We start from the raw sequence: 14,409 nt of genomic DNA, 5'->3' as shown, positions 1-14,409 counted from the left end.
ATTTACAACTGAAAGAGTCTTGAGTAAAATAATAGTTTTTTGCATATATATATATATTATTCTCCTTTTATGCAATCATAAGCCACTTGAGAGAAAAGACTATGTTGTGCATTTTGTATCCTCCAGAATGCTTTCCACATTGTAAGTTTCCAATAAATATTTATTGAATGAGTCAACCTTTTTATAAAAGAACTTAAATCTGGATTGATGCTGTTTTCAGACTTCTCCAGAGTGTTCTGGATAATGAACAGCTTAACATGGCATGAGTCTTAACGATATCCCACATCAAAATCAGAATGTGGGACTATTTTGGACCTTCCATCATTCTGCCTTTGTTGTTTTATCTGCACTCCTATTTAGCTCCCAGTTGGAGAAGAGAATAAAGATACTCTTTATTATCTAGATGGCTATGTTATTATTAATAGTGAAAGTTCTGGGATCTGAATATGGTGCAACCGAGAAAGATGGAAAAAATTGCTATTACTTTTGGGTTTTATTCTTTCTTGATATAACTGCAAGGTTTTCTTTTATAAGGATTATTCCAAGACCCTCCTTTAAGATGCATGGCCTACTAATTTGCAACCAAAGAAGACAATGGAAGGTAAGAGAGACACAGAGAGGGAGATGGACAAAGGATTAAACAGAAATATATCAGCTGGACGAAACACACATCTGCAAGGAAAGCACACCATGACTCACAGAGTTACAGTTCTCTCTTTCTATATCCAGGAAGACAAGTGCACAAAGAGACAAATCATTTCATTTAGAAAAAGGTCCCCTGTGTATGTCTGGAGTCAGGGATGTCAAAAGGACAAGAATTCTTCCCTGAATCAGACAGAATGTGAGTGGAAGCAAAGGAAATGTTATCTTTAAACATATAGCAGGAAGGAAATCTTACACAATGAAAACAGCATCCTTATTAATTGCCAATTTTAGAGCCACTCTAGCACACAACCACTTTCTTCTGTTTTATTATATGTTGATAATATATAATAATTTGAGGTGGAGGAGTTAAAAAAGCATCACTTTGTGGGCATGTGTGTTTTAATTATCCCTCTTGAGATATAGCTTTGTACAGTTTTGCCTTCAATCTGCAATTTTGGTTTTGACAGCCTAGTTTACATTATCAATAGTTGCCCATTTTGCTTTGTCTTTTATATTTGAAGGAGATGGGGTGACTGCCATGGCCAACAAACTGTCCATACTCCTCATGATCTGGAAGAGGCTAAGTTTCTTATCACATAAAGGAACAAAGTACATGAACTTTCTTGCACCCTGCTTCCTGGGGCTAGGAGCTCATGCCGCCCAGGGCTAGTGAATTTAGAGAAGAAACAGGTTTGTGGACTTCTGTTTGAAGAGTACTTGATAGTTTGATATGCATACATTTTTCTCAAAAAAAAAATGAGATTACTGCCAATGCAACTCCAACAACCATAATAACTGAGTCAGTGGAGTGGCAGAATGCATAGTAACTCATCAATTACTTACACCACAAATACAACAGCAGTCCTGTCACTAACAGCAAGTGCTAAACAATGCCTGTGGAAATGGAAATCTTCTTAAGGCACTGATGCACAGAAATTTCTCCCAAACCTCTGCTGCATTAAGAATATCAGAAACATCCTTCATTCAAAACAAGATGTGTTCTTAGGAAAGCAGAGATTTCATTCTGACAGATTTCCTCAGAAATATGGTAGAAACCTGGAAAGTGAGTGACATGTGTGTTATTGAAAGACAGCATGTAAAAAAAAGGTCTTAAACTGGGCCGCTCTCCAAGTAACTCCAAAAATGGATGTGGTATGCAAGAGGGGTGAGCTTTATGGTGTCACCAATTGTGAAGATGCAGGTTGGGTGGTAAATGCATATAGTGATAAAAGTTAGGACAGCTTTAAATACTTATAACGCGTTTGGTTTTGCTTTTGTTCTTATTATAAAATAAGACAAGAAACAACAGCCAAAAAACAATCCCTTTGTTGTCCTCCAGATAACACTGGTTAGTGTGTTAGGAGATTTTTCTAGTCTAGTCATTTATTGTGTACACTTTTACATTCACAGCCATTTCAAATACATTAGATATGCGCTAGAGTTGATTCTACAGTGGCAGGATTCACATTATTCCCACCTTCTTATTAATATCTCAATTTTCAGTCCTGTTCAACTAGAGACTGAAGTCAGATCTTCTCTCTCCTTTACATCTTGCCCATCTATAAGCCCAAACTGAGAAAATAATGTGTGACTCATGGCAGAGACGCATCACCTCGGATCCCTGCCAGCACACTGCCGTAATCACTTGGTATCACCAGGGGCTGTTAAGGGTAACTGTGCCAGGTCTCTCTTAGGTGAGGACCAAGAACAAGAGAGACCCCTGCTATCTTTAGTGTGTATGATACATATTGTAACTTCCCTCAAGCCGAGGCCTCAAGCCTTCTCTTTCCTATCATGGTTTTGGTACCATACGTGCACTGCAGCACCTTTATGTATGTTTATTCATCGACTCAGGCTATCACAGCATTGTATTATAGACTGGGTTGAATAACAACAAGGACAGAGCTACATTTTAAAACATTTAGTTTCCAGTGATCTAGGCCTATTCCAATAATGGTCTGAGGTTTGGGAATAGAATAAATGGTGAGATGATTAGGTGGGATACATTTAATGATTAGACAGTAGAGACCAGCTGTTAGAAATAACATTCTTGAAATGCAATGGAAATATTGTCTTGATGAAGTTGAAGGTATCTGCTAGAAAAGAAATGGAAAGGAGAATTAAAGATAACAGGTGATTTTTAGCAATTAAGAGTGCTTTTTTGCTTTCTTTTTTAGACTAGGTCTCTCTATTTAGTCCAGACTGGCCTTTAACTCACTGTGTGGCCCAGGGAGGCCTCAAGCGTGTGTTGGTCCTTCTGCCTCAGCCTTCCCAATACCTGGATTACAGGCAGTTGCCCCCATGCCTGAAAAAATCTATTTTTCTCAGGAAAACAGTGTGATATTTAAGGATCTATGATTTAAACTGGGTGGATGGAGACAGCCAGGTGGGATTGGGTACAGAGATGAGAAATACTAGGAGCACAGGAGCCGTTCTCAGCATCTCATGACATCTCTCACCTTTAAGTCAGTATCTGATTGGACCTCTTGAAAAGACCAACAAGAGTGGGCCATCTGTTGAAGAATTGTTTCAAGCACAATACAAACAATCTCAAAAGGACAGAAAAATAGACATTTCTCTTAAGAATGATGTGCACATGGTTTTTTTCCCCCATAGACAAATCATGATTTCAGGGTAAACAAACAGATGTAATCTAGAAACTTTATTAGTTAAAGATGCAAGTGTGGGATTTTGTGAACATCCTTTAATGTAAGGTTAACTTTTTTCCCCCATAGACAAATCATGATTTCAGGGTAAACAAACAGATGTAATGTTAGAAACTTTATTAGTTAAAGATGCAAGTGTGGGATTTTGTGAACATCCTTTAATGTAAGGTTATTATACCACAAAATTATTTGACATAAAGGAGTATCTATTTTGGTTTAAATGGGATCCAGTTACCTGCCTCTGATTCATCGGCACCCAATTATCTGTTCAAATGATATAGCAGTATGCCCTGAAAGGTAAAAAGCCACAAATGAATCTGCTAGCCTTTCTCACCTCTATCCTTTATTTCTTCGGTGTTATTAAAAGTCTTTACTTTTAGGTGAGTGCATGACTGTCATGACAAATCTATTTCCCAGCTCAGCCCTCCCTGAAAGATGGCCATAGCTCAACAACCAAGTTCTAGCAAATAAAATATCAGTGGGAAGGTCATGGAAACTTTTTGGAACCACCTTTAAAAGGCAGTTTGTTCATGTTCTTCACCTTTTGCCCTTTCTCCTCACTCCTTTCCTCCCTGTTTGCCACAGCATGAGAATATTGGTGACATAGACGGATGTGACCTTGAGAACAGAACCCATAACAATAAGATAGTAGGGATTTGGATCCAGGGAGCATGGGAGTGGAGCTGCCTTCCCAGCCAAGAATGCCTCCAGATTGGGCTTGATGGGGAAACAAGTTCCTATAATTTTTACAGTTCTTTAACTCAAAGCTGAGACAGTGCTAACTTAAACACAATGCTGCCATCCAAAAGCAGAGCTACCCACCAATTTTCCTGTAGTCTTTTGAAACTGTAAGACTGATAAAGTTAGACTGGAAGCTCCCATCTCTGAAAAACAAAACCTGAAGAGAACTGCTCACCTAAATCTGTATGGGGGAAAAATATCTTCCCATTCTTGTTAGCTGAGCCCTGAATCAGAAATAAAACAATTTGTATTAATAAACTGATTTCCTATAGCTAAAAAGTCAAGTTCTTTCCTTTCCCCAACTTCTTTACAGCTGGCTCTCTTTCTAGATTCATTCTGAGAGCATATTTGCCCCCCAAAAATTGGGCATGATTTACTGGGAGACAACCTGAGACTCTTTGTATTCTGAAATATTTATTTTCAACCAGTCTGAAGTTAAGCAGGTATGGAGTAAAAGTTGAGCAGCATAGAAACAAAGAAAAATCATGTAAACACATGGTGGAGACTCTTGTTTTATCACTTATTTCATTTTTTGTTTGTGTCTTTTTCTTTGATTGAATCATGCACTTGAGATGAAATGCTATCCTGGTTCAGCCTTCTACAGCTACACAGAACAAATGATTAACAATCAACAGGAATTAAGCTAAAAGTTGTTCATAATGGCATACTATCTCTTGGTAAAATCTGCAAACATTTAATCAGCTGAATAGAGACTAAAGACAAAGACATTCTGCATACCCTATTTAGTAATTAGCATTAAGTTTCATCTACTTGTCCTCTGGCTGATGTTGACTAAATACAAACACAAAGAAATGGAAGAAGACAATGTAAAACAATATAAACTTAGGTAAGAACATAAAAGTGAGATAGAAGAGCAGACTTCTAATCAACTTTAATAATTAACAGAATAAACTTTAGAAAAGAATTTGCTCTTCCAATAATACGTAAAAGGACACTGTTTTCACAGAAAAAGAAATGAGGATGAGATGAAAAGACAGTAGACTATATGATGATGAAAAGCTTATGGGTTAATTAGAAACCTTTAAAAAGTCAAAATTGAAATCTGAATTGGATAATTTTAAATAACAAGTCAAAAATTCAGTTTGACATGGTAGAAAAAAACTAAGTAGTTCTCACACATTGGACTTGAAAAAATAGAAAAATTAGAAATTTGGGAAAAAAGGAAACTGCAATACCTGTCATAGATAAAAGCAGGGAGGGCTCTTTTTCACTTGGGCTAAAAACTGAATGTGTTCATCAACAAGCTACAGAAAACTTCAAACAGAAGCAATGAGTAGAGACACGATTGGAATAAACTTTGCAGAGCTTAAGGATTGTATGAAGAAACTAATCAGAGGGGGACTAGCTTAATATAATAGCATTAATTAAAAAGATACCCTTATCTAGAAATATGCTGCAAATAGAGGTGAGGTACAAAGCTAAGGAAAAATAAATCTGGGGAATGTCAGACAGAGGTAATACGGCTGCCTTCTCTGATGAACTATGTGTCAGTGGAGGCCACAGAACCATTCACAGTGTGGCTACCGGGTGATATTTTGGAAAATGTTTCTTCCCTCACAGATGATTTACTTGTGATGATTTTTAAAAGTCTTTTTCAGATATTCATTGACTTTAAAATGCAGAGTCTGTGTAGTGTTTCTCAGACATTCAAATGCAAGGCATACCATCCTCCAGCTTTGGGAAAGTATTCCTCTCTAGGGGGTGTGGAACTGGGCTTTGGCTTTATCTGTAGTGGTTTATTTCTTTAAGAAAAAGCTTTGAAGCAAGTCGAGCAAAATGTTAACATCTGTTAAATTTGACTGCAACAGTCTTGCCTGTTGTCGTTTATGTTACATTCTGTAGTTTTCCATATGTTTGTAATATTTAACATTTTAAAAGATTAGTCTTGGAAGTTGTAAAGATAACCACTAAGTAGAATTAAAAACAAATTATGTATCGGTATATCACTGAAAAAGAGAACAGCAAGCGCCACAGAATGCAAAAGAGTATACTACTGCAAAATATAGAAAAAGTGGAATGAAATAGAAAAAAATACTCAAAACAAGATGACAAGTCAGTGATGGGGCACACTCTAAGCTGTTTCAAATATTCTATTAAATGATTAAATACCATTAACATTATTCTATTCAGTAATGTTCATGATATATTATTTATTACATTTTAATATATACCAAGTTATGCTATGCTTTACATGTTTTGTGTTCTGTAATCCTCATGACAACTCTGAATCAAATAATTCTCATTTATTAGTTTAGAAAAATAATGGAGATACATATTTTTAAAAAGACAGATATTTACACTAAACTGGCTATTGTGGCACACACTTGTAATCCTAGTACTCCAGAGGCTGAGGCAGGAAGATCACCCAGGTTCCAGGCCACATAGTGAAAAATTGAGCAAAATTTTTTAAAAAGTCACAGTAAATGATGTTCAATATTTTGTCTGATAAACCAAAAGAAAAATAAATTAGTTATTATTAACATTATAAAGGGTAAATTTTTAAATGCTACTAGAAATTAATTTTATACTTATAAAAAGGAGACTATGATGAATACATAATTTAAATATGTATATACTTATATACTAAGGAATGGAACATAAAAATAATGGCACTAAGTGATTAGAAGTGACTATGGTCAAAATATTCATGTTTCTACCAAAATCTTCTATTAAAGACCTGCTATTAGGAAGTTAGGCCTTTGGGAAGTAACTACAGCATAAAGGTAGTTATCATCTTAGAACCGGTGCCATGATAAAGAAAACTGCAGACTACTATGTAGCCCTCTCCAAAGTGGCTCTGTTAGAAATCGAGAAGGGGCCCTTACAAATATCGAATCCACCAGCACCTTGATTCTAGATTTCTGAGCCTCGAGGACTGTGGGAAAGTAACTTCGGTTATTTGAAAATAACCCAGTGTGTGACAGTCTACCTCAGCAGGCCAATCAAAGGCAAAATGCAAGAAAAGTTATGTGAAATCTTGAAATGTTTAAAGAAATTTGTAGATTACAAAAACAAAAAGAAAACATTAATAGATGAAATGTATTAACCTAGAATGTGTGGATTGGTTCTGTGGCATTTTTGAGGTCTTTACAAATTAATGTCTGTGTGTGATGGTGAACTCTTCTGGGAAGTATGGTACTTCCAGTATACCCTCCAAAGAGTTCCATGATTCCATTCAGAATATATGAGAATATATCCATATATCCATATAAAATCACATTAGATTATAAATTGTATATATTCTCTACTATAAAAAATATGTTATTTTTTAAATCTATGGGATAGTTTTAAAATTTTTATACAAGGTCACAGGGGAAATAATTTGAGATTATTTATTTAATGTTAAGTAATCTCTTGCACTAGGTTCCACATTCTATAATAATAAGAACTGTAACATATTATTGTCTCCCCTCAGCCCAGTACAGGACATGTAGATTAGGTTCTCCAAATATAACCTGAATTCATCAACTAATCAGCAGATAACCTTGGGAGAAGTCCTTTGTTAAAGCTCCCTAAATAACTTTAATCTAGAAAATTTTAAAGGTGAATTCTGAGAACTCCACATAATCAGATACTTACAAAATACAAACTTTTCCACAGTATGAAAAAAATTCAACAAATAAATTATTTTTATCTTTAGACGTATTTAAAACTAAAGACTGAGCAAAATATCTGTAAAAATCATACATGATAAAATCACATATGTGCAAATATATACACATCTATATAAGAATTAGATATCAAATATATACAAAAATATATGAAAGGTAGGCCATGATAATACAAAAAGATTTCATTCAGGAATTTTTTTAATGAGGAAAGATATCTAGTTTAGGAATATCAAAAGGATTTAATATGAATCTACTCAAATAATAGAAAAATTATCAAATAAAAAACTATGAGCAATTTGATTGATAACAAGTTATTTGATTAAATTACATGTATAAAAACAAAAAATTAGTAAAAATATTATTTTAACCAATAAACAATAAGCATCTAAGGTATGCATACTTAAAAGGGTGAAAGGAGGGCAGGGGTAAGGGGAAAAAATGAGAACCAAGATCTGTCATGTAAAGGTACAAAATTCCAATGATGAATGTAACTGTACTGTATACCTAAAATGTACCAATAAACTCAATAAGGGGAAAAAAAGTACTGAATACTTGAAACAAGATAAATATTTAAAAGTACAGTTAGAAATAAAAGAATTCTCAAAAGTAAAATTCTAGATTAGAGTAAAATAAATATTTAACTTGATATATCTATGCAATAAAAATAATATAACTTAAATAATAAAAAATAAAAGCCCAAGGAGAAAAATTATTAGAGTATCAGATATAAAATGAAGGTACAAAATTGTTTCCAAAAATCTCTTAAATTTTGTAAAAGATCCAATTAAGAAAAAAGTATAGACTATCTATATTGTCTATGGGATAGGATAAGGAAAGGAAAGGAAAATGAATAGATTTTTAGGATGTAAATTCTCCCCATATTATTTTGTTGACTTATTAAAATTTTAATTTAAAAAGTAATTAATTTGAATGTGATGCCCTTTAAAATTCTTCTTTTCTTTCTAAAATACATTCTAATGAAATAGTCAAATGTTTAGTAGAGGATTTAACCATAAGAGTGTTTTTCACTCATTTTTGTAAAGATACAACCACCTGAATTCTGAATGAAAACAATGTGGTTGAATAAATTATGACAATCACATGCAAAATATAATGCAGAGCCATGCTGTGGAAATAAATAGCAAAGTATGCAAGTCATTTAAATCAAAATCAGTATATCCAAACATGTATATAGTGTTTAAATAACTAACTGTATGAAAAAAAGAAACAGAGTCACCATTATGTTAGGGACGTATATCTAAGATTAAGTAATACTATTTTACTTCCTCTGCATATTTATACATTTCTATTTTATTGTTTCTAATCAAAATATATTTCACAATTGTAAAAATAGTGGATCTATATATTATAGCTATAATTTATCTGATACCCTTAGTCACTTCTGGATGAAATTTAAATATAGATCTAAAATACTTCTAAAAATATATTTTGGAACCAAAATTGAAAATTGGAGATTTGGAAGATGGGTTTACTGTTATTTGTAAGAGAGATATATTGACAAAGTCTTTTTATGAACAAAGAATAAGAGTCAGAAAAAGAAAACAAAACAAACAAACTCAGACTAGCTCCAATGAAGGAAAAATGCAGTTGGTGGCTTATTTAAAAAACTACGAAATTTGAAGGCATAATTGTCTTTAGAAGAGTTTAAAATGCTTATATTATACATTAAAGCATTTTAGGAATGTTTATACCAATATTTGCCAGGGTTATAAACCAATTTAACATTGTCTCATAGTCAGATTGTGTGGAAAATAAGTTTTCTATCTTTAAGAAGATAAAAACTAGACTGAGTAATAGATTGAGAGTTTTATGCTTATGATCATAAACTGTGATTGTTTACTGTGCCTTAACAATGATGAAATTACTAAAGGCTTCATAGCAAGACACAAAACCCTGGGGAAGCTATTAAGTATTCAGTATTACTATTTCATGGAGGAAAAAGGATTCCACTTACTAAAATGATTTTAAAGTGTTTTCTATAAAATGCAAATATCTTAGCACTGTGAAGTTGAACGTTTTAGATAGGTTTTTTCTGAGCCTTTGTTCTTACCCAGGAGCAATGCGTTATTTCTGGTGGAATCAAAAGATTATGACATCCAGTGTGTACTGGGCATATAACAAACTTTGGATAAGTATGGAAGGAAAGGAATTCTTAACACTGAGAGAATTTAAGCCCTGAAAGTGACTTCAGACAGACAGAATTACCTGATACTTACTGTCTGGCACCTTAGAGTATGTATGCAACAGAAACTACCTTGGTCCAAATTAGAACATCTGCAGCATTTCCCTGAGAGTCCTATCTCCTTCAGTATCTTATTCTGTCCAGACATTGTAATGTCCCAGTGCAAACAGTAGAAATTCGTGGAATTCCAAATACAACTTTTGCATAATGTTCCAGAATTCCCTACTTGTACCTTGGCGGGTGGGGGGAGAGTGTCAAATGGAAAACAAAAAAGAGAAACACAAAAATAGTCAAAGCTAACAGCTGACGAAAGGAAGGCGTTCACTTTCTTTTGGGAATGAATAATCTCTGCTTAGAAAAGACTACCAAATGTTGCATTGCTTCATTTGATTTTTATTGATTTCTTATTGAGACAGAAGTGGGGAAAATGCCAGGTCCTGAAATTGCTCCTGGTGTCACTTCTAAGGAGCATTATTTTTCCTTTGCAAACAGCTTGTCAAAGTATAACCAGGAAAGAGAGCCTGTGTTTCTGGAATGAGAGAGTAAGCCAGCATTCACACACAGACTGGTGATTTTTGAGCTGGTGTTTATTGCTCTTTTTTAATTGATTTAACTGTTTGTAAAAGCCAATAAACATCTTTTTAAAAAATAAAATCATCCTTATGTTTGATTTCAAATTTTGTCCATCACTCAAAATTTCCAGTTCATGATGTGGAATCACCAAAAGGAAGGTCTGTACTGGATAAGGATTCACTGCGAATTCAGGAAAGGGAAATAAACTCAAAATAAATCGGGACTCATTTTCTTCTTTCTGTCGAAGACTCAGCCTTTGTCTGCATGTCTGCCATTGTCTCTGCATATTTTTGGGGCGTAAGTTGGCACCTGTGTATCTGCCTTTATACCTAATTTTCATGCACCTGTCCTTTCACCAATTTTGTTCCCTATAATGAGAAAACTGGAGACATTACATTGGGTTCAAAATCCACTGTGGGAAGCACTGTTGAGCCGGGCTCAGTGCTGCCTGCCCACAGGCCTGGCTCTCAGGAGGTGCAGCAGACGCGGCTGGACCCGACTTCCGGATTGCACAGCTCTCCCAGGAGCCGTGGGGCTCGCTGCAGGGCTGGGCTGCGCATTCCACAGAGAGCTTTTCCAGTGGTGACATGTGGCAGCACAACCACCTTTCTGTGGTGTCCCATGTCCTGTTTATCTCAGGACCAGAAAAGAAAAATAAAGCTTTGGGCTTGACAGTGAGGGGAAAAAATAAAGCGGCTTTTTTTTTCTTTTTTTTTTTTTAACCCTGAAGGAGGGAAAATAAATTATGTAGAATTATGTCACATCAAGAAAAATGTGATTAAAATAAACCAATATGAATATTCATCTGTGGCTTGACAGAAGGGTTGTAGCAAGAGAAGTGCTTGCAGCTCACTACTAGTGGAGATCTCTGTCAGAGAATTGCATTTTAAAAGCATTTGCGAATGGGCCTGTTGGCCAAAACTGTAGGACACTGTGTTTTGCGTTTTTTGTTTTCTTTCATCTTGGCATTTCGGATGCCTAACTCCCTGCTGAAATGAATTTCGCTCTCATCACAACAGTCCCAGGTGGCATCCCTCACTCACACCAGGACCTTACAAACTGACTTCATAATGATAGAGAAAACTTTAATAAATGAAAATGTAGGAAATGTCACAATATAAGACAACTTCTGCCCCTCACCCAGCTTAGTTCAGAATCAACCAGTACGGGAGATACCTAGCCTCCCCACAAAAGTTTGTAAGTGAAAAGAACCATTGTTAGCTTTGCTAATTAAATAAGCTCCCTTCCCCCTTGCTAGAGTAGGAGATTGAATGAATCTAAAAGGTAACTTCCCTAACAAAGAACTGCGCCCTGGTTGAAATTCAGCTGCCTTGCTATGCAATGTAACCAACTGAGTAAGATCAAAGCTGCAAAACCCTATAAAAGTAAGAGTTGTAGCCCAATGGAGGAGTCCATCAGGGCACCACCATTAGTTGTGATCGTTCCCCATCGATGGAGTAAACTTTTTTATTTTACTTCCGTTCTGCTGCCTCTCTGTGTGTCACTTTCCGTCTCCTCCCGTAACAATAGCAAGGGGAAGGCAACCATTAGTGTGGCAACTTCTTACCCTTTGTACAGCAGTCTCTGTCCACACAGTGAAAATGATAATAAACTTCTATTAATTTTTCTTTCCTCGCCAACATTTAAAGAACAACCATAGCTTTCTATGTAGCTGCATGACTTTCCCACTCTGAGCATTGTATACCTTTACCATTCCACCTCCTCCCCTCTCCCCTTCTCTCACCATTGCCATGTGAACATTCTGGGATGATAAAATGTTCTGTGTCCGCACCGTCCAGTACCACAGCCACAAGCCATGTGGAGCTTTGAGCACCTGAAATATCTGAAAAACAGAACTTTACTGTTATTGAAAATAACCGTATGTCCTGGTCGCTCCCATACTACCTAACTCCCTGAAAATGTTAGCCCAGAGTTCAAAATTCTTTCAGAATTCAGAATAGTCAAGCAGAGTGAATGTGTAGGTAAGGCTGCAAACATGCTTTTATTCACTAAGAACATTTTCTTCTAACTTTTGTAATCATTCTAAATCAGTTACCATCTTTTGTCATTAAATCTCACCATTGTAGGCAGCCAGTATAGTGGCTGAGGACTTGAGAAAATAAAATATGACATTACTTTTAACTTCACTCTGCTGTTCTTCAAATAGCTAACACCCAGGTACCGGAATGCACAATTACACTTCCCATCAAAATGATGTGCGGTGAACAGTAGCAATCATTTCAGACATAATTTTCATAGGAATTTTTAACAAATTTGAAATAATCACACTTCCTCTTTTTTAACCTACTATAGCATTACCAGTGTTTAAAATGAACTTGTGTCACTAATACGGCCATTGTTCTTTGCATGGAAATCAGTCTACGCCTAATGAAGAGGACTAAGATACTTTTCGAGTTGTGTATCTGCAGCACTACAGGAAATCATGTTCAGTCTTATCCGTGGAATGAAACTAAAATTGCTCAAAGGTGATGACGCTAGCAGTCGTACAATGTTATTACTTACTGAGTATCTGTTATTGTGAGGCATTGTTAAATGCTGAATTCAGTATCTATTCCTTAATTTGTTGCTCGCAACAAGTCTAGCAGAGAAGTACATTCTCATGCTTATTGTACATACAAGTGAGAGAAGTAATTTCCTTAGCTTAGCCCATGTGGGTGTTCATTTAATTCAAGCAAGCCTTCTATCCACAGAACAAGCCAAACCTTTTAGATGCTGTAGAGTCTACCTTGTGCATGGGGGAAACAGCACATCAGATAACTAAAATAGTTAGTTCCCAATAAACACCAGCCTGATCAAAAGTTCTGGTCTCATTGTAATTAGTTGTTACTGTATGTATGGTTTAAAACAGGGCTTACTCTTGAATGGTGCACTGAGTGAATGAAACAAGTGAGCTGCTAAAAGTAAAAATGAAGCAATTGGCAAGGAAATACATAAGGCAAACTAGTTTTCTCTTGGTAGCAATTATACATAGCAGTCATCCAAGATTTTCAAAGTTTATGTTTAAAAAAAAATCATATTCTATTCCAACCTTTTGCTAACTTTCCTATATCTAATGTACTACATTTTCTGGACCTGATATTCCATCCACTTCAAAAGTTTTTCTAAGTAAATAACCTATCTGCCTCTTCTTTATTTTCTTTTTCTTTGTCATTGGACCTCCTTGCTGGTAATGTTTCTGGTAACAGCTGCCTAAAATCTTATCTAAGGTCAGGGGCTGCCTTCTTTCACCTCAGAAGGCAGATGCTCTTTCCTCCCTGGTGCATCTCGTCTTTACCCACTCTGCATGTCACATGTTTGGGACTGACCTTGGATAAGAGTTTCTTTGTGGAAACCAGATTTTATGTTACAACAGATATGGGAGTGATTCAGGGCGACAACCCCAAACCTTTCTCTGTGTGCGAAGAACAGGGAAAATCAGTTTGAAATGACCTCAAAGAACTTTCTGCAGCTCTAAAGCCAGGATTATCTGACTGGCCTTGTCTGAATTTTCTAGTGGTGCAGGAAATTCACAGCTGTATTAATCACATCATTTTTAAATTATTTTAATCATTAGAACTTGTGCAATAAAATATTGCTTTTCACAACTTTTTCTGGTTGCATCTAATTCTGCTCCTTTGGTCAAAAATTAAGTGTAATATCTTTTTTATATGACAGTTCAAATATTTACAAACAGTTCCAGTGGAATCACTAACACTCCTTTCATCCAAATTATGCCCATTTTTTTCCTTTAGTGTTTCTCTTCTTCAAGAAATCCATTCTCTTTTTTTTCCTGAATGGTCTCTCCTGAGAACTGACTTCATCAAGGTCTCAGTTGTTTCCTCTAATTAAATATATGATATACCAACATTTGATCTTCCAATGTAGACTGGAAAGATCTTTGTCCTGGATGCCATCTCTGTAATAATGAACACTCATACAATTTTTAATG

The 14,409-nt window shown here is 35.4% G+C and overlaps 1 protein-coding gene across 1 annotated transcript in view; it reads left to right on the top strand.

The window, feature by feature from the left end:
• The first annotated feature begins 579 nt into the window (after positions 1-579).
• Lsamp (limbic system associated membrane protein) overlaps positions 580-14,409 on the top strand; it is a 1,351,571-nt gene continuing 1,337,741 nt past the window's right edge. Inside the window, exon 1 of the mRNA XM_033768029.1 lies at positions 580-601. Within this exon, the coding sequence (XP_033623920.1) occupies positions 595-601 (7 nt within the window). The 5' untranslated portion in view covers positions 580-594. The remainder of the gene's footprint in view (positions 602-14,409) is intronic.

Source organism: Fukomys damarensis, unplaced genomic scaffold (genome assembly GCF_012274545.1).
Source record: "Fukomys damarensis isolate Sample0158 unplaced genomic scaffold, DMR_v1.0_HiC HiC_scaffold_24, whole genome shotgun sequence".
NCBI classification, from domain to species: Eukaryota; Metazoa; Chordata; class Mammalia; order Rodentia; family Bathyergidae; genus Fukomys; species Fukomys damarensis.
Note: the sequence above shows the minus strand (reverse complement) of the source record. Positions and strands in the feature narration are given on the sequence as shown.